The following is a 23,887-nucleotide window of genomic DNA, read 5'->3' as shown; positions in this document are numbered from 1 at the left end:
GCGATGCGGTGGATTGCGAAACGGGCCGAGGGCACAAACACACCGTCCACCAATGCCCACTCACTGGAGAACAAGCTGGACAGCAGCAGAGTGAGGATGAAGGACTGCGGCGTTCTCAGTCTCGCAGATACGCGGCCGACTCAGACAGCCTTGGATCTCGTGATTCGGCCGGCTGGGGGTCTCTCCGTTTACCGAATGGACAGAACAGAGGAGTCTGGCAAACCAAAAGATGGAGGTGTGCGTCTCATGGTCAGCAATTAGTGGTGTGACAGCAGGGACAGAATGGGCTTAATGCCACTGTGTGCCCGATGACTAAATGCACACCAATTTATCGTCCCCGGCCGTTTACCTCGGTCATTGTCACGGCTGTGTATATCCCACCTCCGGCGGACACCGACACTGCCCAGTATTAAATCATGCAATCTGCACTGAAATGTGACGAGCTGAGAAACGCGTCACAGCCGAGTTAGTCTGCGTTTATCGAAGACGTCGAGCGTCAGCCTTTTTAATTAGTGTCTAGGATTTGTCATTCATACCACAAGACAAGTTGGCGTGCGGCGGATCATCTTCATACACGAAGAGTGCACGTCGTGACGTCGTCATCTTCACAAAAAAAAACTTTTGGCCAGAAACTTCTGGAACCGATACAAAATGCTAGTGCCACCAAACACGAAGACCCGCAGTCACAGTGTGGAGAACGAAGGACTCTCGACCTGGGGGTCCTGCCAAGTGTGATTCTGGAGTGCTGCATTGTGCACTTTCACAGTTCCCATCAGGATGCTGTCCTCCACATGTCCTTGTTACACTCTGCCTGTGGCCATCGATCGATTGTCAATGTACTGCAACACTCGCAATGCTTCAGCTATTCAAACTCCACCGAAGGGACTGACGATGCCATTCCAAACCACATGGACCCCCACTCTTTGATTCACTTCTAGTGTACCACCTCAAAAATGGCTGCGCCAGTGACTTGGTTCAAGTTAAGGCACCGGTTCAGAGTACGCCAGTTTTCCTCCTGCAAACCGCACATGTAGTTTAGGCTGCTGGCACCTCTGCAAGCACTTTAGGTCCGTGTTCTGCAACCTTCATGGCCTCAAGACCCAGTTGTACCAATCAAGGTTGACTGGCGACGCCCAAGCAGAAACGAGCACCTCCTAGAAGTGGGACGAGAAATGTCAGCACCTCATACTGTGAACAAGTTGGTGACAAAGTGCAGCCAGCAAAGGGCATTGTCACCATTACGCTGCGTAGCACCCAGCCGGGACACCCAGAAGGACCAGAGGAGGGCTTACACCTTCTCCAGACCACGAGGGGGTGACCACCCTGGTGGCTTTGGGGACCACAGGAACTGAGCTTAGAAATTCAACCCTATAGGGGCCTGTGGTCACTGCCAGGGGGCACCCCGATGCCTGGAGAGCCCTGATCCTCAGCACGTCCGCCACACCTGGAAGTGCCTGGTTTGGGGGGAGAGAAGATGACCAGGGACACCCAGAGTGCTTCCGGGTGAGCAGCTGGTACTTCCACCACACTGGGGAGTGCCAGCGGACGCTAATCGGTAGGCACCTGGAGTACGTGTGGGTGATTATAAAAGGTCGCCTCCCTCTGGTCATTGGCTTGAGTCGGGAGGCGACCTGAAGAGAGGGGCATCATTGTGATAGAGGCCTGGACTTTGGGGTTGGGTGTCACTTTATTTGTAAATATGTATAATAAACGTGTGTTGGTGTTTGAACCATCGCTGTCCGCAAGTCTGTGTCCGCACCAGCTTAAAACACACAGAACTTCTATAGGGTTAGGGTGCAACAGACGGCAGGAGAAGATGGCCGACCCCAGTCAAGTCAGGCCTCGGTGTGGAGAGTGCTAAATGGAGATTGTGCCAAGGACTGGCATGAACGATCATTTTGAAAGTAAAGGTCAGATGAGCACAGAATTCCAGGTACAGTTACAAGTTGTGTACTTCCGAGTGATACGTACTTCACAGTGTATAAAAAATAAACGGGCACACAGTGGCTTGGACATACACAGTGAACATGAACTTAGGGTACCAATGCCATGAACATGCGACCATGAAAAGGTGTCACCAACATGTATTCTTCATGGCACTGGGCACAAACAAGTCCCCCCAAGTTGCCATAATGCTTAGGAGGTTGAGTGAGCAAGTGAGACAGCAGACATGGCATTTCCATCAATTCTTTATTGGCAAGATTGTATAAAAACATTAGGAGACGCTCCACTGGCCTTTCCACAAAAGGAACAAAATGATTTACCTGAAAAAGAAAAAACGGAAACACTACACGGAAACACACCACCTAAGCTTCCAAAAGCAACTCAGTAGCTTTGCTTTTGATTACAACGACAGAAAATGCATCAACTACAAGCACTGAGATTCTAGTGTCATTGTCATGCGTCAAAATGTCCTGACAAGCGTGTGAACAGCAGCAGCTCCACATCGAGATCCCTAGAAATCATCGGGTCAGTCTGCGCGTGGCTGCTCGACTCGGCAGCATCATCCTGCTTTCCATGGCTTGCTTCACGCGAGTAAACGGGGGGCAGGTTTAGGGGGTAGGGGTGTCGGTGCCCATAGTAGAAAAATCACCTTTCATACAAAACAATTAAAAACCGTTCACGGACTTACATTTACTGTACATCAACATTCACTTTGCTAGCAGCTAGAAATGGCCACGTGTTAAGGCACTCATGACGCACTAACGCAACAAGCTCGCCACCCTGGGCGCCAGAGGCCTGAAGCAGGGGGCACAACAAAGGCAAACGCAGAAGAGGACCGACTTGTCAAATTAAGAGGCTTATCTGCTTAATGGAAAGGTGAGCACTGGCTCTCACATCCAGACGTATCTGAAGCACTTTAATATATTCTTTTTTTTTTTTTTTAAATATATATAATATAGATATATCATATATATTTATATAAAAACACAAGGTGAAAGTCCATTATTGAAGGAAAAAAAACCTGCAAAGTGATGCAACGGCAGACAATAAAAACACAAAGATGATTGGCTACCAGCTTGTACTTCAAAATAAAACGCCAACCGCCGCCCCCCCCCCCACAACAGACCGGGTCCACTGCTAAACGATTCCACTGCTCGCCCAGCATTCCTTGCTAAAAATAAAAATTAAAAAAAATCTTCAAACTCGGCAAGTTGGCCGCCGCCACCACAAGCCCAGCCTCAAAAGTCTTTTGTTCAGAGTCCAGCCCAGACAACGTTGCTCGCCCGTCTCTTCCACATGCTGCCACCTTCATTCGGTCTCACTTTCCTTTCGTTTGGCACCTGAATGAAAAGGAGAAGACAGAAGTTGGGTTGAGGCAGCAGAGGACGGGATTGCCAGGCACTCCAGTGTGTTGCTCCTTATTAGACAGTATGAGGCCTGCACATCCCACTTATCGTCTGTCTCCCCCCCCATTTACAAAATTGTCACACAAAGGCCTTTGAGCCGCCAACTGCATGCGGCTAAAGATGAGCCATGCAGAATAAACCCACTCACACAATGCAAATCTAACAAGCACAGCGGGTACAACATGCCATGCTGTACCCTACCTGAGGACTTGAGGGAAGGGGTGAGAGGTCAGTTTCCAGACACTTAGGAATGTTGAGCATCTATACCTGCCGGCGTGAGCACCAGAGCCTGCAGAATGTCAGAGAGAGACACAATGCCAACGATACTCGCATTCTCATCATCCACAACCAAGCGATGGACCTGCAACACAATGACAGGTTAGCACCATGGCTCATTTTTCCGAGTTATAAGAAGTTTCAATCAAGGATGAAAGTGATGAACTTTCAATGTGATGAATCTGAAGCAAAGCTGCAATGCCAACTTTCTAACATTTTAGTAGCCCAGAAGCATTTCGGTTTTTTATTTTAGTTCTCTAATAAATACATCATTAAATACCAGCTGAAGTCTTGCTTGGTCTTTTTTATGTACATAAGATGATGAAATGTTACTACCAGGAATATTGGGGCGACGTCAGCATTTACCAAGCTGAGTGATCCCAAAGCCCCTTTTAAAATCTTACTGAGTGCAGGAAGGCGCATTAAGAATATGAATCCTTCCAAAAATAGAACAGAAGACAAACGTTCAAAAAAAACTTTAATGGAGTTAAAAGTTTTAGGATGAGACAGCTGAAGATGGTCCTTGATAGGTGAAACAGGCACAGAATAAAAATATCGTCATGCCCAACTCAAGGGCGACGGAGTAAAGTGGATTTTAACATCAGAAGTAGATATGTGGACAATAAAGTTTGTTTATTAGCAGCACTGCTGTATACCATAAATGACTGAGTGAATGGCATACCAACATCCACTGAGGAGCTAAGGTCCTTTCCAAACCTTACAATGTTCTTGTAGCCACCTAATGACAGACTGACCATGACCGGTCACAAGAGACTAAATCTTTCCTGTAGACAAACACCATTTCCACACACTGTATGTGAATGCAAGCATTTTCTTTAGCTTCAGTCCGTACAAACTGCCAACGTACAGGACCTTTCCCCATGTGCAAATGTTGAATTCAGTATGACACTGCTATGTGGCCGCCAGCCCTTAGTTAAATAAACACATTTTACCTCAGCTTTGACTATACGGTCAACAATGGTCTCCAGTGTCTCTAACCGATTGCATTTCATCACACCTTCAAAATACTGGGAGCGATGTCGTAGTGCCTGCGTCACTGTGATGTCCAAATTGTTATACGTCTTCTCAGCAGCAAGGTTCTAAAGCAAGACCAGACAGTCTGGTTACAGAAAGCCACATCATCTCAAAATGCCAGGCAAACACGCCTGCACTACATGCGAGAACAATGTGACCTGAACATAAAACAATGGACAAGAACAAGTATTGGAAATAACCACATCAATGGATACAAGTGTCTTCACATACAGACTGCTCTTTTTCAGTTTCTCGTAAGTAATAAGCAGCGGCATGTATGGCATAAAAGGGCACCTCATAACATGAAACATATCATACCAATGGGGACAGCTTGCAATCATTGAGGGGAGCTTTATCGGGGTACCCATCTGCCAGCTGAAGCTCAGTAGAAGTTATGGGACACAGCGGGACAATGACCCTCAATATTGAAGTAAACTTGCTACAAAATGGCTTCAAATAAGAAAATCTCCCTCTTAAAGTGGCCTGGTCACAACCCAGATCTTAACCTGACTGAGATGCTGCAGAATGACCTTAGGTGGGCCGTTCACAGCAGGCATCCTAAGAGGATGGCAGAGCTGAAAAGGTTGCCTAAGGAAGGATGGTCCCAAATTCCTCCTGAACATCATTAAGGTCTGATCTGCAGCTACAGGACGTGCTAGCATGAGGTTATGGCTGTCAAAGGAGATGTGAGCAGTTACTCAATCCAAGGCTTTACTTTTTCCATAGTACACTATGAATGTTTCATGGGTGCGTCCAACAAAGACATGAAAATTGTAATTGTGTGCCGTTAGCTGAGGCATAGTGTGTCCGGCTATGCTTGGGACTCAGAAGAAGAAGAAGAAGATCACACTTAATGACCAATTAATGGGGAAAACCAGGTCAGTCCAAGGAGTTCACATACTTTTTTCTTTGCCCTGAATGTATATATAAAAAGTAAGACAAGGCTAGACAGAGCTTACAAGCTGCTCAATATAAAGTGACCTTCTGACAACATTGTAAAGATTTGAAGTTAATACTTACAATTACATCAAATTTGGAATAAATATCTACAACTTTTCCTGAAAAAAGAAAAAAAAAATTGTAATAGGCAGCGATACTCGCTGAGCACAAACAACAAGTTCTGCAGTTACAGGAAGACCCAATGAGCAAGATTAACAGCTATGCCTGCCCAAGCCCCTCGAAGCACCCACAAGTCTGCATTCAGAGAACGAGCAGATGGAGGGGTTTCTTTAATGCAAAGTAACAGAAGAAAAAAAAAAAATAAAACAAATAAAAGATCCCATCAGTTAAACATTTCAAACGTCAAGTGAAATGAGCAGGTGGTATGGCCGGAATCCGGGCATAAGAGTCGATCTGCTGGCCGACACGCTAACCCTGACTGATGGAGCCCAGGACTGAAGTGCTGCCCGCCATCTTAAAACATTTTGGCAGACCCCACAACACAAACTAAAGCTGGGCATCAGTACTGTGGTGTGGCGTCCTCTTTACCAGCTGCTCAAATCTGCATTTAAACGCATGACAGCCAACATTAGGACATGAAACGTACCCAATTCATTGACCACGGGCAGTGCAGACACTCTCCGCTCCACAAATAAACTCAGTGCTTTAATGATCGGAGTGTCTGGATGAATAAAGGCGATATTGCTGTATGTTCCAATGCCCAGCTCTTCTAATGTTTGCTTCATGAAGGCAGGTTTTGGCATCTCAGACAACTAGAAAAGAAAATTCAGACAATCAACCACTTCCTTTATATTGGGCACCAACAACAACATGAACAGTAAGTGGCAGACTCCCCTCTGAAAAGCCAAGTCAGACAGTAACCCAAGAGGCTGGAATGGTGACCATAAGAGATATCTTTGTAAATGAATGGGGCGTGAAGGAACGAGAACGGGTCCGCCAGCCCTACACTGCGTGTGGATTCCATAATACGTTCAAGTAAAGGTTTTCACTTCTGCAATGTCTAACTTTCACCTCCACAACTTGGTAGTTTGCTTTGGGGATTTGCTCTCCTTATTTTGGTGTGAAGAATATGCCCTTCATCAGTTTCTCTCTCCGCTATGGTGTTCCTACTGCAGAATCGATTTTAAAGTGACTGCCAGCCAAAGCTGCACAATCTACTGCCTTCAGAATTGTACACACTTCTCAGTCAGTGCCTTTAATCTGCCTGCACTGCTTGTACCCCACATTGCAGTGGACTTCTGATATCAAACACTTCAGGAGGCACTCTGTGATGAAATGTTTTGACAGTGTGGTATGCAAGAAACATTAAAACAGAACACTCCAGATAGCTTTCACCATGTCTAGTTCAGCTGTCTTCTCCATTGGTCCACAGAGGTGAAAATACACCCTGCTCTTCAAACCATCCTAAGACCCCGGTATAACATAGTGTGTGGAGGCCCCTTTCGTACTCCCTTATTCACTTAGGACTGCGTGGCCAGACTCCACTTTTCAATTCCATCATAAAATGTGTTGATGACAAGACCATCTTAGGCCCCTTCAACAACGATGAGACTTTTCACTGAGAGGACGACATCTGCCCTCAGTTACTTTGGCACCACTGTATCAATCTCTTCCCTTATATTTCAGCTAAACCAAGAAGCTGGTCATCGATGTATGGTCCGCACCCTACTTCTTTAATTGATCTGCATAAGCTGAGAGTCCATTTCAACAGAAACCTGAAATGACCATAATGCACTAGCATCAAGATTTCTCACCAGCACTTTTACACCCTTAGACATTAGCAGAAAGCCCAGCAAGACCCCATCTGTGCCCAGTGGCTTCTTCAGATGCACAGTGCGGCTCATTCTCACTGGCTGCATTACTTCCTGGCAAGGCATCTGCTCAGCCCTGGACAGCAGGGCACTACAAACCATGATGAAGGCTACACAGGACATGACTGGCACACAGCTGGCCTGTTATGGCACACAGTAAAGTTGCACAGATGCAGCTTTAAAAAGACTTAACACTATTACTGAACACAAAGGGCTGTCGCTTTTACTAACATGTACCAGCAGGCTAAGAAGACCCATATGTGAAATTACTCTTGAATGGCCTCAAAGATGATTTGGTAAAGCATTTGGTGACTCAGGAGTGACACACAAGACAGAATTCAGACCGTTCTCAGTAAGGGGGAAGCAATAAGTATGAATGGGGAGACGTGTGCAAGAAACCGAGAGAGAACTTAGGTGGACTCCAATCTGGTGGATACATCCCTATGGAGAGACGCTTCCTGAAATGACAATAAAATGAAATTATTAAACTCTGGATATTACAGGACTGTATCGATTCAAATGCTGTGTAGAAGGTGGGGCAATGCCTTGCAAGGGACAGAATGAAGTGGTGGTCTCTGGGGGGTTAAGTAGTGGAGTCCTAAGAAAAAGGCTGTGCTGAAGTACTGGAGCAGAGTTTTATTCCACTCTCCAAACACACTAAACACGTAACTAAGTCTTAGAAAGACAAGGAATATTTTCCATTTATTTAGATTCAGTTTCATTCATTATGAATCTGGCAAAGCCCGGATACTTTCCCCATCATTCTAGAACAATCCAGCCAGTTCTGCGTGATCACCAAGCCTGTCCTGCTCAATTTTTCCATATATTTTTATCAAATAGTTTTCACATTTATTAAAAAGAGAAGTAGCCCCACCATTGACCCCCAAGGGTCACCACTATTAACATCCCCGAATTCTGCTAAAAGCGTCTCTGCCCCCCAGCCTGTTGCTTTCATATGTTTAGGCCAATTTTGCATGCGGAATTGCCACTTCTCTGTTTGATCACAAATGTTGCTTATTGAAAGCTTTGTGAAAATACATTTCAATGGCATCATATGCTGTTCCAATGGCTTCCTCCCAGAATTCCACCACATTAGTCAAACACGATCTCCCTGTCTAAACCCACGGTGACTGTTCACGTGCACAGCTGTTCTTACCGTGTGATTCAAGAGATTTTTCTTATGAATGTATCTGTAATACATGTTGGGCATACTAGCCTACAGTTACTTGAGTCACTCTGATCACCTTTTCACATAACTGCTTGAGATGAGGTCTTCCAAGAGTCGTCTAGAAGTCCAAGGGCTTTCTACAACTCTTCTGGGTACAAAGTTGAGCATCAAGAGGGGTGTTTAAATAATGCAGTTGCACTAATTTGTTAGATCAATCTTAAATACGAGCCAGCAGCATCAGCAGCTTATCTTAGTCAGTCTGCCTCCGAGTTAACACCAAACTGTAATTCACAGGCAACTTTTTTGTCTATTATGGAATTTTTGGTAGTGTTGCTGTTTGTCGTTTCTGATGACGATACGTTCCTTTCTTCTACAGCTGTTTGCAGCCTTCAGAACACAGGGGGGCAAACACACAAATTGTGATTAGCTCCTTCAACTACGCAGAAGCTTTATTCATAAAATTCAAGACAAAGATGGTTAGGCTTCATGGATGTATGGAGTTGTTGTGCAGTCAGAGTTAGAGCCGGAGGTGTGTTGCAACTCTTTGGCCCTGTACCTACTGAACCGAACATGAGGAGGGCCACGGCCTAGAAGAGGCTGCAATGAAAGGGTTGGCAGAGGAGCTGACAAGTGCCTACCTGTGGCCACTCAGGTGACAAAGTCAGCAGGTAGACAAACTTAGGACAGCAGAGGGCCAGAGATATTTATTTTGAAGTAGGCACTTCGTCTCCTTTCTCTCAACCACAAGTAACTAAGTACACAGGATGGCGTAAAGCCAATTCAAATATTCTCATTTTGTTCACTCCATTAAAAACGTACGTGTCCATTCCAGCCTTCAGCTTCCTACTCAGTTCAGAACTGGGTATGCCAGACAAATCCACCAACTCCAAAGCACACCAACATTGCTCTAAATTAAACGGGCTCTTCCTATTACTTCAGATATTAAATATCAACCGCTTTATATAGCGATAATAAACATCATCTTAAGAGACCTTACAAGCACAGGTATGTGGTAGGACCAGTTCTACACTTTTTGTAAGTATTTGGGAGGACATGCTCCGTGATCTACAGGAGGTTGGCGGTGGGAGCTGAATCAGCAGACTTGTGGGTCAAAGTCCAGCTCTGTAGCCACTACAGCACTCTGGACTATTTAAGCTCAATGTCATTTAAATGTAACATCACTTAGAAAAACCAAAACCCAGCAGGGAGGAATCCAGCGAGGAGTACATAGGAGTGCACCAAGGGATAGACTCACCCCATTACCAAGTAGGCGGTTGACACTATGATGAAGTGACATGTCACTGCAGAGGATGAATGCCACTACTTACATCTCTTTACTAGAAGAAAAAATTTTGGAGACAAATCTGTCTGTTTTCAATGAAGACTACGATGGTGAAGGTGGGACTAATCAATGAACCAGACAACCTAAACTGCTGCATTACTTGAAACCAATACAATCAGCATTCACTTCATCTCTGCAAACTTCACAAAGGTGTGAGCACCTTCAGTAGGCTGACACTTCAATAAAACACGAGTGGGATATCAGACAGGCAGGCTAAATCCCTGGAGTGGATGTAGACATCCTGACAAGCGCAGGGTGGACGGCAAAGATGAAGAAGGTGGTAGGAATGGTCTCGGCTGATGCCAGCTCATTGCAAGTCAGGCAGGCCGGCGAGCACTACCTGCTCCAGGAATTCTTTTGTCCCCGGTGCCATGCTTTCTAAATGTGCACAATCACTGAAACAAAAACCTATGAGGAGCGCAGACGAAGTCGATACAAAGATGGGCCAAAGTTTATCAGTCAGCAGTGGTCCCCAAAGCAACTTCAGAAACATGGTCTTTACTATGGGGAGAGATTTTAGCGCTTAATCTGTTGTCTCCATTTGGTCTCATCTTACCAAACGCAACTGAAAACCAATTTCAGGTTTTCTTGAGTGAACATGGGGGTGCCTTGGATTCTTTGCCAGGGTTTCAGAAAAATTATATGAAACTTCCTGTAGAGAAATGTATAAAGAGAATGGATTATTTGCAGATTCATTTTCTTAAAGGAAATGATGGAGATTCTTAGCACAGAACCAGCTGTATTTCTACCATGGGGCAACTGGCAAACCACAATCTGAATGTAGCAAGTTGTAATAACACAAATGTATTATGCAGGCTGGTCAGGATTTCGAGGAGGTACAGTAGATCTACCAACAAATGCATAAGTGAAACAAACGCCACATGGCAATGGCAAGAAAAAACTGATTTGCATTCACAGACCCCGACACCGGATCTCATGTTCTGGTAGCAGGAAAAGTCTCACAAGCCTCATAAGGCTCAGTAATAAGTTGCATTTCTAAATGACAAACTTGGTAAGATACTTGGATGCAATGCAGAAGTGGCTCAACGAGATTTTATTTAATTTTTGCAGAGTTCTGCACTTGTCCAGTTTCTACGCATGTTTGAAAGGCTCCATCTTGTTACACTCATCAGAAGCTCATTATTGCTTTTTGTCTTTTTCCTGCTCACCTCCAGCTGTACCCACAGTCTCCTGGAGTCACAAAGACGCTTTCTCGCATCTCTACAAGCTGCCTAATAAACTTGCAGATGCCCCAGTGCTTGCTGTTAATGCCGTGTGCCACATTAGCAGCAGGAGAGGTTTGTAGCTGGTGATTTGTCCGTTTTCCTCAACTACGTCTTGTAATCTGATGGCACTATCCGCATGAGGTTCTCTGTTGCAGCATTCTCAAGTTCACTTGGCTCTTGTGCGTGCCAACTCCTTTTTTTGGTTTATGTCTGTCCTTCCATTTTTCCCTTTATGTAAGTGCTCATCTGTTTTGAACGGCTGCAAGCAAAGGAGCACCAATCCCATAATCGCACTCCAACCTGTAACAATGACACGGCTGGAATAGGAAGCTCACTTTCTGTGTGCTGTGATGACTGCTGTAATTTGGGCCAACTATTTTTTAGATTGTCAGCATGACATTTTATCAAGTTTCCTGTTCCATGGGGAAACAAAATAAAAACATAGCAGCTTTCTCCACTGCACCCCACTGCTTGGCACAGTGCAACAGTCAGACTAAAACACAATGTCATGCACTAGGAGATCTGTTAAGAACTTTGAGTCCCCTTTGCTAGGCTGTATGAAACAGAAACTGGCATTTTTAATTCTGAGCATGATAAAGGAATCAGATTCCAATGATGATGATGGAAGAAAAGCATTTCAGGAATTGTACAATAAACACAAGTCCTAAATTGTGTGCTTGTGGCCATTTCCAAATTAGGCATTTACTGGAGACTGCACTGCCCCTGGGGAGCGACTGGAAGTCAAACAGACGCCTGCCACTTACCCTCCTTAGTTACACTTGTTGGTAAGCTAGGGGTTGTGGGGCACGTCCTCTTCAGAATCCTCAAAGGAACAAGACACACCCTGGATAAACACAGTGAACAGCTTTTGCTGCCACATAGCAGGCCATTTCTACCACACAGCATCTTCTGGAATGCCCTCTGCGACATTTAGGGAGTGGATATTTCTGTTTGCTGCACACTGAAGATGGCCCATGAGCAGTAAGTGTGTGTGTTTCTCCTGTTCACTGTTAACACCTTTTGTTGCTGCTGGAATCCTAAACACAACTTCCTAGTCTGCTGCATTGCTTCTCAGTATCCTCCCAGGGGACCGATGGCTTTCACACATTAGATGACAACCACATTTAGGACATCAAGCACCCCAGAATTCTAAAGCAGGGCAGCCATTGCAGTGGAGCAAACCCTTTAGTAATTCACTTAAAATTAATAATTCGCTTAGGAGTTAAAACTTAGGCTGAAGCCCACCCTAATTACAGGTGATGGTGCCTTCCCAGCTGTTTGACCAAACAGGCAGTTATTTGGGGATCTTTAAATCCTTCACTCAGGAGGTGCTACAAAACATGTAAAATGTCAAACAGAAGTTGAAAAGACCTTCTTCATTGTAAATATAAACCAGTGAATTCAACAGTGGCTTTCCCAGTTAATGCAAATACCACAAAACAACAGAAAAAACCCAAACCACCTCATGTGTGTTCTGTTAGTCAGTCGAGATAAACTTTCTGCTTTCTTCTTGGCTGGCTCTTGGAGCAGATTTTAATTTGGGTGCAGGGGTAGCACTCACAGCTCCAAGAGGCTGTGTTTGAACCTTGGGCCTGGTCACGGTTTGTGTGGAGTTTGCATGTTCTCAGTGTATCTGTATGGGTCTTTCGTGACATTGTGATTTTCCACCTACAGCCCAAAGACAGGCAGGACAGGCCGATTGACAACAACTCAAATGGACACTGCTGAGATGAGCATGGGGTGTGAATGTGAGCTCTGCCAGGGCCAGGTTAAGGCCAACTGAGGCCCTAAGTGCAGACCAACAATAATGGCACACCCTCGGACCTTTCACTGCTTAACTGACAAGCTATAAAGACTCAACAAGTGCTGTAGACGACATAAGAAATTAGAGTACAAAATAATAAAATAATGAGCTTAATCAGCTGAGGAGTTAAATGCTAGCAATACCTGGCCAGTTGTGTTTACACTCTGTGGAAATGAAGCCAAGATAGAAGTTTAAAACTTTAGTCACTCACCATGCCAAAGAAACAGTTTTTCAAACAATGTAGATTAAAACACAAACACAACAGGTAAGGGCAAGTACAAAAAAATTCGACTCCGGTCTAGAAGTCTAGGGTGGCAGTGAAACAGTTAAAGTGGGGACTCTTTGGTGCCCCCCTTCTCTAATGCCCTAAAATGGGCATATTTTCTTTAATGGTTAATCTAGGGCTGACCCCTACAATGGACTTGCACTCCTTCAAGGGTTGGTTCCGGCCTTGTGGTTAATGCCTGTGGGACAGGCTCTGGGCCCCCACAATCCTGACCGTGAATAAATGAATGCTTAAATTCCCAAGTCTCCGGGAAATGTGTGGATGTTATTTTTTGGGTCAACAGTCATTTTAATACTTTCCACACTCCTACCTTTTCTAACGGACCATTAATTATTGATGTAAGAGTCAATCTTTGTAAGTTAATGTTAAATTCACTGAAGTATCTGCTAATGTAGAACAGAAAGTCAGTTTTACATGGCTAATTGAAGCGTATGTTTTATCCCCTTCAAACCAACCTGTAAATGGAACATTTTGAATATTTCTGATGCAGCAACAGGATTATCTCAGTTAGGCAGGACAATGGAATGATAAAGAGATTAGATTGTTGGCTTGCAAATGGAAAGGTAAAGAGGCATACAGTCATCGGAGCGGATGTCATATTGTAAACACCTTATGTGCGCCAGCGTTTACTGATGTAAACTGTGTTAATATAGAAACCTGCTGTATATATTGCAGAAAATTAATTTAAGCCTGAAACATTACAAGCTATGAGTTATTTTGTGGGTATTTTAGCAATGCTTCTCTTCATTTCCATGATTTGAATTTCACTAAAACTCTAAGAACAAAGACACTTGGACTGTGGAAGTTTTCCTTTTGTGCCAGTCTCCAACCCCAACCCCAAAGTTGCCCCAGCCGAGCACATCATTACTTACAAAGAGCTGCAGAAACTTGAGAATTCTCTTGTGGGTGAGGATATAAAGTGCATTCCCACTGATCGGGTCGATGACGGGGAGTCGGTGAATTTTGTTTTTGATGAGTGAATACACAGCATCAAACAGACTGGGGAGAGAATGAGAGAACAGGTTGTAGCATTTAGTGATCATCTGGTCTTTGAATAAGGACCCCACCAGCATACAGGTAAAAGTTTCAGCAACAAAAGGCCAGAGAAGAGCCAACTGACAGCAAGCCTGCTCAAGGGTAGCCAGCTAGGGCCACAAAAAGTCTTGTAGCATGCAGGCAGGCCCCAGTGCTTTCATGGTGACCGTTCCCTGAAGAGCTCGGAAATCATTCGTTTCTCACACTCAATTTGAAGAACACACAAGCAGGGTAAAGGGTGTGATCTGTTCAGATTGCTTACATGAGCTTACCTCGCATCAGGCGATATGTTTACCAAAGGCTTAAATGTTTCCTGCAAGTACAGTTCTGTTGGAGAAAGCAGAGAAGGAGTCAAAACAAGCGTTTATCTGGCCAACAGGACACTTACTCAAACCACTATGTTACATGGCAAGAAACAGCTAGAATTTAAAACCACATGATGCCAGTGGCAGCCTTCACAGCTACAACAATCCAGACTGGTGTGCAGATCCACCCAAGAATTTCCAACAGCAACAAGTGTACCTACCCCTCCACGTTTCAATCTTGTGCTCTTCAAGTTCATAAATTTGTACCTGAAAGAAACAGACCATCGTGCTTTAGTTCGTGCAACTGCAGTAGGAAGCAATTCCTTTCACACAAGTAGCAGGCATACACGTAGTTTAGCCTTTACATAAAAAAGTTTCCAGAAATGACTAGGCTAAGAGATCCTCAAAACAGCCAATCTTCAGAAGTCACAGAAAGCAAACGGATGCCAGTCAAAAATGAACACGGGGGGTCCAAGATGGTAGATTGAAAGAACAGGTTATAATTGCTAAGCACCACACCATCTACTGACTCTGTGAAACTTCTCACTCTTCCTTCTCTTCTTTTCTGTGAGCTGCACTGACTGGAAGAATATTTAACAAAAGACTTTGCCAATATGCTGCAGAGAAACACACAAATCTGAAAAATCCAACTCTTCTGAAGCTTATCTGCAGTAGAATCAACCATTCTTAGAATTCCTGGCCTTAAGCTGCATCAGGCCATTCGTTAATCACAGACAATATTTCTAAAGTGTTCGATGAAAAGCTCAGTCCATTTTAGCAAAACGTGTTATATGGAGTAACTGGAAAGTCATGAGAAACTAGTTTCAAAAGTGGAGCAAAGAAGTGTGTTGGTGGTGGCAGTTGCTAAATTGGTTGGAGCTGCTGTGGAGGTGTTGGAAAAATAAGTGCAAGAAACACACACACACACACACACACACACACACACACACACACACTGCTGACCTCCTCAAAAAATTAAGAATTGTCACAACCATTCAGATTCATCAAGACCTGCCTGCATTTCTGAATATTGAAACTAAATCAGTTCCCATTAAGACTGACGTAGCCCTCCCCCATCTCTAAACTGGGTCTGGGCCAGTGATGGCACCCATTCATTATCTGACTGCATAACTATATGGATGGAGAATTATGAAGGCTTCAAGACTCGGCATGCAACTAAAAGGACAGACAATTGCCTTTGATAGTTAAAAGTCAGGCTGCCAGAGTTAAGGATCTCAACATCTAACCAAATTACTAACATCTGTGATTTCACACCAGGAGTAATGGATCTTGAGGGATCTGTTTGTGGGATCTGTGAAAAATGCCATTTAGGCAGATCATTGAGAAACACTGCATTCCCAACCAAACGTTTTTTGTTATTTACAGATAAAGAGATTTGACAAAAAAAAGACACAAACATACAAACTTTACGTTTTCATTAATTGAGTCGTCTGTGATAAAGGAGGTACACCTATTGGTGGTGTTTACCAGACATTGAACGCTTGCTCAGATAGCAGTACTAAGGGGTGAAGGATGGTATGGGAGAAGCAGCAAAGTGTTAAAATATCAGAAGAAATGTCAGGGGAGATTTGAGAAAAATAGCAAAAGCAACTGTTTGTAATAGAACAAAAGCTATTCAGCTGAATATTATACATAAACACGCGTGTCTCCTTGTTTTCCAAGTCCTTTTTCAGCAGGTCCTTTGCTATCTTAACTTAACTTTAACAGAACTGGCAAGATGTGAGCCAAGAAATTACAAATTGCTGGGTGCTGAAGCTGAAATGGACCCATCTAAAAATAAATAACTAAATAAAAATTGTATTTTATATATATATATATATATATATACACACACATACAGTACATACAAACAAAAATGAACCTCCTTACAGATCACCTGACAAAGGAAAAGCCACAATTGCTCAAGATCCTGGCAAACTAAACAAGGTAATAACATGAGCAGCTTCACCAAGATTATAAACTGTTTGAGGAGATTACTTGGATTCCTTGGCACAGACTGCATTCCCAGGCCCTCTCACACAAGGAGGTGTTGTTCCTGTGAAACTCCAAATACAGCAACAAATAAAAACCCTGAAGTAAAAATACATCTGCTGCTAAAGCAGGGAACAGCTGAGAAAAAGTCAAGGTGCTTGAGCAGGAGAGGACAAGGAAGGGCATTCTAGGATGACTAAACACTCCCATGGCTTGTTTTTATGAAAACTTGAAGCCTGACTCTTGTATCATTTGATTTGATTTCTTCTACAACCTCTGAGAATTATTCAAAAATTCAAAAGCCCCACATTCTAAAAACGTTCTCTAGAATTTGACGGTGGATGCACAAAGGGCTTTAGACATGTGAAAAACGAGTGTGAAACACTTGTAAGGCCTTTCACGCAGTATGTCTGCCAAAGCCCATGCCAGCAGATCATTTCAAGTTTCCATGGGAACTTCAATGGCCTCCACTCATCTGTTTTTTTTCAGGCTCGACTGGAACCCTCTCAACAACTCCTATCTGGACACTTATAAAGGTGTCTGTAATTTTCCTTGACAGGACCTGGTCGAGCAGAAGCTTCTTGAGCAGAAGATTTTCAAAATAATGGACATCTATCGACATCAGATTGTAGAGGAAACTGGTCAAGTCACACATTGCCACAGCAGGGAGGCTTCTGGGACCTACTGTTCACTTTACTAAAACCATACAATCCTGATGGCTCTGCTGCCACAATGCTGGTCTTAAGGGAATGACACAGGTCTGCCAGCCAGAGGCCTACAACCACAGATGTCACAAGCAGTTCTATGCACCAGTACTGCAACTGCACAGACTGCTCAAGTCACCCAGTCAATGCATGCAACACAATTGGGCAGGTCCATGTAGTATAAATGCACAGAAGGAATTACTCTGAATATTCCCACGGATTACTAACATTTTGAAAATATCTTGATTTTACAATTTACCAATTGCTCCTCTCATGTGATTTTTCCCCTTCATATAAAACCAAACAATGACTTGTGCTGGCAAATCACATGGGCTTGTTTGAGAAGAACCAACAGCCTAAAATTGTGGAGTGCGGAGATATCTGGTTGCCACAAAGATGGCTTATAGTACATTGGTCTCATTTACGAGGGAATGAACATAATAAGAGAAGCCTACAGCAGCCAACTGTGGTGCACTGGCAGAAGTGGGCTGCAGGAATGAGCACACTGACTGGGCTGCTTTTCCAGTCTTCGACAGTGGTTGTGGAGGAGAGTGCAGGAATGTAAGTTCACGGACACTTAAAGGTAACCACAATTTAAAGCCGAAGGTAACATTTTCATTGTTTTTTTTTTTTTTTTCTCTAAGTTTGTGCGTTGTGAAGACTTCCCAGAGCTGGGAGCATCCGATCAGGAGTAGACAATATACCAGTTAATCTAATACACAGAATACAATTCTTGTGCTGTAGATTCTGAAAAACATTTACCACCATGCTTGACAATTTGAAAACATATCTGACCAGGAGGTTCCTCCTTGCATTTGGTACCACACACATCTGGTGGCATGCATTTCTCAGTGTGCTTCATTACTGTGTGGTTTAGTTTTACCCCAGATCTTCCTCAGGATTAGAACATTAAATGACAGCAGACATACCATTGGTGACTTGTAGTATCGATGCAGTATGTTGATGAAGTCCGTTATTGTTAGCATTCCTAGACAAAGAAGAAAAACACACAACTGTAAGATCAGGCTGGGACAGTCCGCTTCTTAGGGCATTACTGTGGCTGCATTGGCAGGATGTACAGAAGTGGTGATATGTAGGCCTACAGCTCAAGCGCTACGAACAGTGGAGGAGTTCAATACCAAACTGAAGCCAATTAGTCTAAAAAGATTAAGAAAATCCTCTCCAATTCACTAGAAAACACTTCAAGTCGTTACTGTCAGGAACCCCTTCCGACAATCCAATGCGTCAAATGTCTAAGCTGTGGTAAGAATGGGCTACACTTCAAATAAGTAGGTGCTTAGCCAAAAGGTCAGAGTACCGAAGCGCAGACAAGGGTCACAAGTCTTGGGTCCATAGATGTGGGCTATAGAGATACAAGCACTGGGACAAATTGGAGGATGTCTTCTCACTTTTCAGAAAGGCGTATGGTGTCTGATGCACATATGGCTCACGTCTTGCACTACTTATTGGATCAGCATCTGAAAAATACAGTGGATATAAAGAGTCTACACACCCCTGCCAAAATCAGATTGTGTGTGAATAAAAGAAGAACCAAGATAAATCCGGTCAGAACTTATTCCACCTTTATTGCAAAACTGTAATCTATACAAAGAAAATGAAAACAAATCAGAAACGATTTACTGAAAAAAAAGGGAAAAATAAAAACAATATATCATACAAAAACCTGGTTGAATTAGTGTGCTGACTGACCCCCTAAATGTATACTTAGCTGAAGCCCCTTTTGACTTTATTACAGCACTCAGTCTTTTTGGGTAAAAGTCTATCAGTTTGACACATCTGGACTTGGCGATTTTTACCTTGCTAAAAATTCTGAGGTCCTCTCCTGTGCACTGCTCTCTTCAGGTCACCCCAGTAGTCTGGGCACAGGTTGGGCCATTCCAGAACATCGATACTCCTTTGATGAAGCCATTGATTTGATGTATGCTTTGGGTCGTTATCATGCTGAAATTCCTCTTCATCTTTCGCTTCCTAGTAGATGCCTGAAGATTTTGTGCCAAAACAGATCGATACTTGGAGCTCTTCAAGATTCCATCAATCTAGGCCCATTCCATCAATCAAGGCCCAAAGCATGATGCTGCCTCACTATGCTTCACATTGGGTCTCATGGAGTTCTTTTGATGAAGTGCTGTGTTATTTTTGCACCAATCATACCTTTTGGAATTAGGGCAAAATCTCATCAGACCATAATGCATTTTTCCACGTGGTTGTAGGAGACATTGGGATACCTCGCTGCAAAGTTTAGCCAAGCTTGGAGAGGTTTCTTAGTGAGAAAAGGCTTTTGTCTTGCTAGCCTACCCCACAACTCAGACATATGAATAACATGACTGATTCTTGTCATAAGTAGGGAACAAGCAGTACGTGCCAGGAAATCCTGCAGCTACTTTGAAGTGGTGCTACATGATTAATGTCGTCGTAAATGTACTTTGTGCCGAGTCCCACCTTTCGCAGCATTGTCCCGTCTGCGAAATAGAAGGGGAAGGAGAACACCGTGAATCCGTGGTCCCGCATGATAAATGGTCCTGTCAATCTCATTACCTGCATCCAGTCATTTGCTTTTTAAATGGAAGAACTCGTTCTACTAGTCCGCCAATTCGCTAGAGAGACATGAGAGGGTGCCGATCCAAATCATTCACACCTTGGTCTACCTGCCACCTTCAGTGCCCGACAACAAGAGCTTTGCACCCCAAAACTCTGGGGTTCTAGATCACGCCACCTACCAAGAATAAGCACAGCGAGACTGTTTGTTGTTTGGGGAGAGGAGCAAGCCATCATTTTCATCCGTGTAATTTCCGTAGGACTATTTTTCCAGCTGAACTAGGTTCACAAACATTATCCATTTTCTGTTACATCTTCTGGACTTGTGTGTTTCATGCTTTCTGAGTGTCTTAATGAGTTCATGTTCAGTGTGGGGTCAAGGGAGGGTTTGTATTGGATATTAACTTTGTGCTGCACCTTTTCTTTCAGACACTTTTGGGGTTGAATGTTATGTCGGGGTAAGAGATTATATATTGTTTGGTCATTTCTCTTTTTAATCAATACATACTCACTTTATTATTTTACGTACTATTTGTTTTTTGGCTTACTTTTGATTGTCAATTGGGGGGGTGGGGTGGCGAGTTTATTTGGAAGAAGTACGCCTTGTCGGGTCTAGCGTCCTTATCTTGCCAGGTCATGGGTCTTGGTGGTGTAGCTGCTGTTTTGGAGAGCGAGTCGGCCATTACAACTTTAACATTATTGTAGGCCTCTTGGTGGCCTCTCTGACCAGTTTTCTCCTTCTCTTCTCATCAGTCTTGGTAGAGTCACTGTTGATCCATATTTTCTCCACTTGTTAATGGCAGTCTGCATTATGCTCCATGGGATGTTCAATGCTTTGAATACTTTTTTGTGCCCTTGTCCTAATGGATACTTTTCAATGAGGAGATCCCATTCATGTTTTAAAAGCTCACCGAGGACCATGGCTTTTGGACTATGTTACAGCTAAGAGCATGTCAGAACAATCCTACAGGAACTGCCAAACTTTATATGAGCTAAATCAGAGACACTTTAATTAGTTGTTAGTAAATACCCGACATTATTTGAGAGGAGACTTATTGGGATTGGTTCTTTCTGAACGCAGCCGCATCATTTGACTATTAACCTCCTTGGCGTTAGACACTAGTGACACACAGGTCATGAAAACAGTGTTAACACTAGAATTACCAGAGCCTACGAAAAAACTCGTAAATCCGTCCCACCTTAAATCGCGTCTTAAATCTGTTTGCACCTCTCCGCCAGAATCCTTTGTCATCTAAATGTGCTGATAAAGCTACTAGCAGCCAGCTATTCCATCCCCCCACCGACTTAGAATGAACTTCTCTCCTAGCTCAAGCCTTGCCTTGATTTGATTACCTGGGATTGAAGTGGAGTTTTACAGTGGAAATAATTCTAGCGTTATTTGGAATACACGCATTTCATGTGTGTTCCATTTCTATAGTTGGCTGTGCAAACACATTTTTAAAACAGAAACGTTTTTCATATTCTAATAGTAAATGACAAAATGTAGGCATAAACTATATAACGTATGAAGCCTGAAGTCCATATATCAAAGAAACACTTTCACAAAAGGTACAAATAAAAGAACACGTGCGCCTTCATGCAAAAAAAAAAAAAAGCCGCGTTAGCATGCCACATTGACTTTCTTACTACAACCGCCGTGGTGGCGTAATGGTATCAGCCCCTGACTGGGAATCAGAGGGTGGCGAGTTCGATTCCGCACGGCTCCACTTCGAAAAATTAACTGCTCTTATTCTTACAATTTTAGAATAACAATATAAATTTGATTTCAGTCTGTAACAGGCGGTGTAACTTATGATACTGGTAAAGGTTAGCTTTTTTTTTTTTTTTTTTTTTTTTTTAATTCACTTTTCATTCTCGCAGTCACATTCAGAATCAATCCATACAACCCCATCTGACACAGCTGGTTTCACATAAATAAAAGTGCACTTTTATTCAAGACTATAACCGAAGAATAAAGAAAGCAAGTTACAGTTGGTGGTTGATACAACAGCTTGCGTGGTGCAATGTTAAGAACTGCTGATTTCCGATCCGTGCTATATAAAATCATCACATTCAAATATTAACAGTTCCCACACACCCAAGGTCCGCCATTCCTACATTTACAACATGTGTACTTGTTGCAGTGTACACACCTCTCTGTGCTATGGTTCCTATTACAGTGAATGAGCACCTGACACTGTACTTTCTTCCCTGGGGGAAGCTGAGGTCTTAGAACGGAAGTTTGTTGATGCTGTATCATCTTTTCTTTTTCCATCGCCTTTTCCTGTAAGAAGCGACGACGAAGTTCCTCTGCAAGGTGAGCCATGAACACTCTTCTTTTCTCAGCGGACCCCGTGCATGCCTTATACAATACGTGTGCGTTCATCGCTGCTAGGTCAAGGATGTTGTACAACACAGCAACCGGCCACCTGCGTGTTCCTGTGCGCACTGAACAAGCACGCGCCTTCTGGTCCATGATGTCAACGCCACGCTGGGGGAAAAAAGAAAGACAAATATATGTGACATTTTGAAGAAATCATTTTATCACCAGAAGAGCACCAGAGTACTTCGTCACACTAATATTTTTTTCATTAGCATACCTTCATGTGGTTGTAGTCTGTGACCGTGTTTGTTTTTTTTTTTTTTTTATCTTGCCCAATCTCCACATCATGGTGCATTGTGCTGAGAATGCAGACAGACTTCATCTTTTTGGGCACATACACTGTCAGCATGGCACTGGGAGATCTAAACACCAGCGTGGAGAATTGTTCGTGTACTGAACTGCCTTTAGCTGCAGGTGGAAGTTCCCGTCGCACTTTATTCATGGTGCCAAGCAGAGCTGTATTGCGGTGCAGCAGTCTATTAGCCAGCGAAAGTGATGTGAAGAAGTTGTCTGTTGTTACGGTTCTGCCTTTGTCCAGAAATGGCTCCATAAGCTTTATGACCACAGACTCGGAAAATCTTTCTCCCGTGGGACGACTGGGATCTTTTCCTAAATAAGGAGTGGCATTGCACATGTACTTTGTCTCCAAATCTGCCGCAATCCAAAAAGGCAGAACCGTAACAACAGACAACTTCTTCACGTCACTTTCGCTGGCTAATAGACTGCTGCACCGCAATACAGCTCTGCTTGGCACCATGAATAAAGTGCGACGGGAACTTCCACCTGCAGCTAAAGGCAGTTCAGTACACGAACAATTCTCCACGCTGGTGTTTAGATCTCCCAGTGCCATGCTGACAGTGTATGTGCCCAAAAAGATGAAGTCTGTCTGCATTCTCAGCACAATGCACCATGATGTGGAGATTGGGCAAGATAAAAAAAAAAAAAAACAAACACGGTCACAGACTACAACCACATGAAGGTATGCTAATGAAAAAAATATTAGTGTGACGAAGTACTCTGGTGCTCTTCTGGTGATAAAATGATTTCTTCAAAATGTCACATATATTTGTCTTTCTTTTTTCCCCAGCGTGGCGTTGACATCATGGACCAGAAGGCGCGTGCTTGTTCAGTGCGCACAGGAACACGCAGGTGGCCGGTTGCTGTGTTGTACAACATCCTTGACCTAGCAGCGATGAACGCACACGTATTGTATAAGGCATGCACGGGGTCCGCTGAGAAAAGAAGAGTGTTCATGGCTCACCTTGCAGAGGAACTTCGTCGTCGCTTCTTACAGGAAAAGGCGATGGAAAAAGAAAAGATGATACAGCGTCAACAAACTTCCGTTCTAAGACCTCAGCTTCCCCCAGGGAAGAAAGTACAGTGTCAGGTGCTCATTCACTGTAATAGGAACCATAGCACAGAGAGGTGTGTACACTGCAACAAGTACACATGTTGTAAATGTAGGAATGGCGGACCTTGGGTGTGTGGGAACTGTTAATATTTGAATGTGATGATTTTATATAGCACGGATCGGAAATCAGCAGTTCTTAACATTGCACCACGCAAGCTGTTGTATCAACCACCAACTGTAACTTGCTTTCTTTATTCTTCGGTTATAGTCTTGAATAAAAGTGCACTTTTATTTATGTGAAAC

The 23,887-nt window shown here is 43.6% G+C and overlaps 1 protein-coding gene across 5 annotated transcripts in view; it reads right to left on the bottom strand.

Annotated features, from left to right (window-relative positions):
• Nucleotides 1-2,176: 2,176 nt before the first annotated feature.
• prkag2a (protein kinase, AMP-activated, gamma 2 non-catalytic subunit a) overlaps nucleotides 2,177-23,887 on the bottom strand; it is a 98,092-nt gene continuing 76,381 nt past the window's right edge. For 3 of the 5 annotated variants that reach the window (XM_028790828.2, XM_051929379.1, XM_028790833.2), the window contains 9 exons: nucleotides 18,224-18,282; nucleotides 14,820-14,865; nucleotides 14,566-14,620; nucleotides 14,131-14,257; nucleotides 6,208-6,373; nucleotides 5,682-5,719; nucleotides 4,580-4,726; nucleotides 3,618-3,711; nucleotides 2,177-3,284 (listed from right to left, as the gene is read on the bottom strand). In XM_028790828.2, coding sequence (XP_028646661.2) covers nucleotides 3,253-3,284; nucleotides 3,618-3,711; nucleotides 4,580-4,726; nucleotides 5,682-5,719; nucleotides 6,208-6,373; nucleotides 14,131-14,257; nucleotides 14,566-14,620; nucleotides 14,820-14,865; nucleotides 18,224-18,282 — 764 coding nt within the window. In that variant the 3' untranslated portion in view covers nucleotides 2,177-3,252. Of the gene's footprint in view, nucleotides 3,285-3,551; nucleotides 3,712-4,579; nucleotides 4,727-5,681; nucleotides 5,720-6,207; nucleotides 6,374-14,130; nucleotides 14,258-14,565; nucleotides 14,621-14,819; nucleotides 14,866-18,223; nucleotides 18,283-23,887 lie in introns of all 5 variants that reach the window. The other 2 variants (XM_028790829.2, XM_028790830.2) reach the window with 2 other exon arrangements.

This window comes from Erpetoichthys calabaricus, chromosome 6 (genome assembly GCF_900747795.2).
Source record: "Erpetoichthys calabaricus chromosome 6, fErpCal1.3, whole genome shotgun sequence".
In the NCBI taxonomy this organism is placed as follows: domain Eukaryota; kingdom Metazoa; phylum Chordata; class Cladistia; order Polypteriformes; family Polypteridae; genus Erpetoichthys; species Erpetoichthys calabaricus.
The sequence above is the reverse complement of the archived record's forward strand: the minus strand, read 5'-3'. Positions and strand labels throughout refer to the sequence as shown.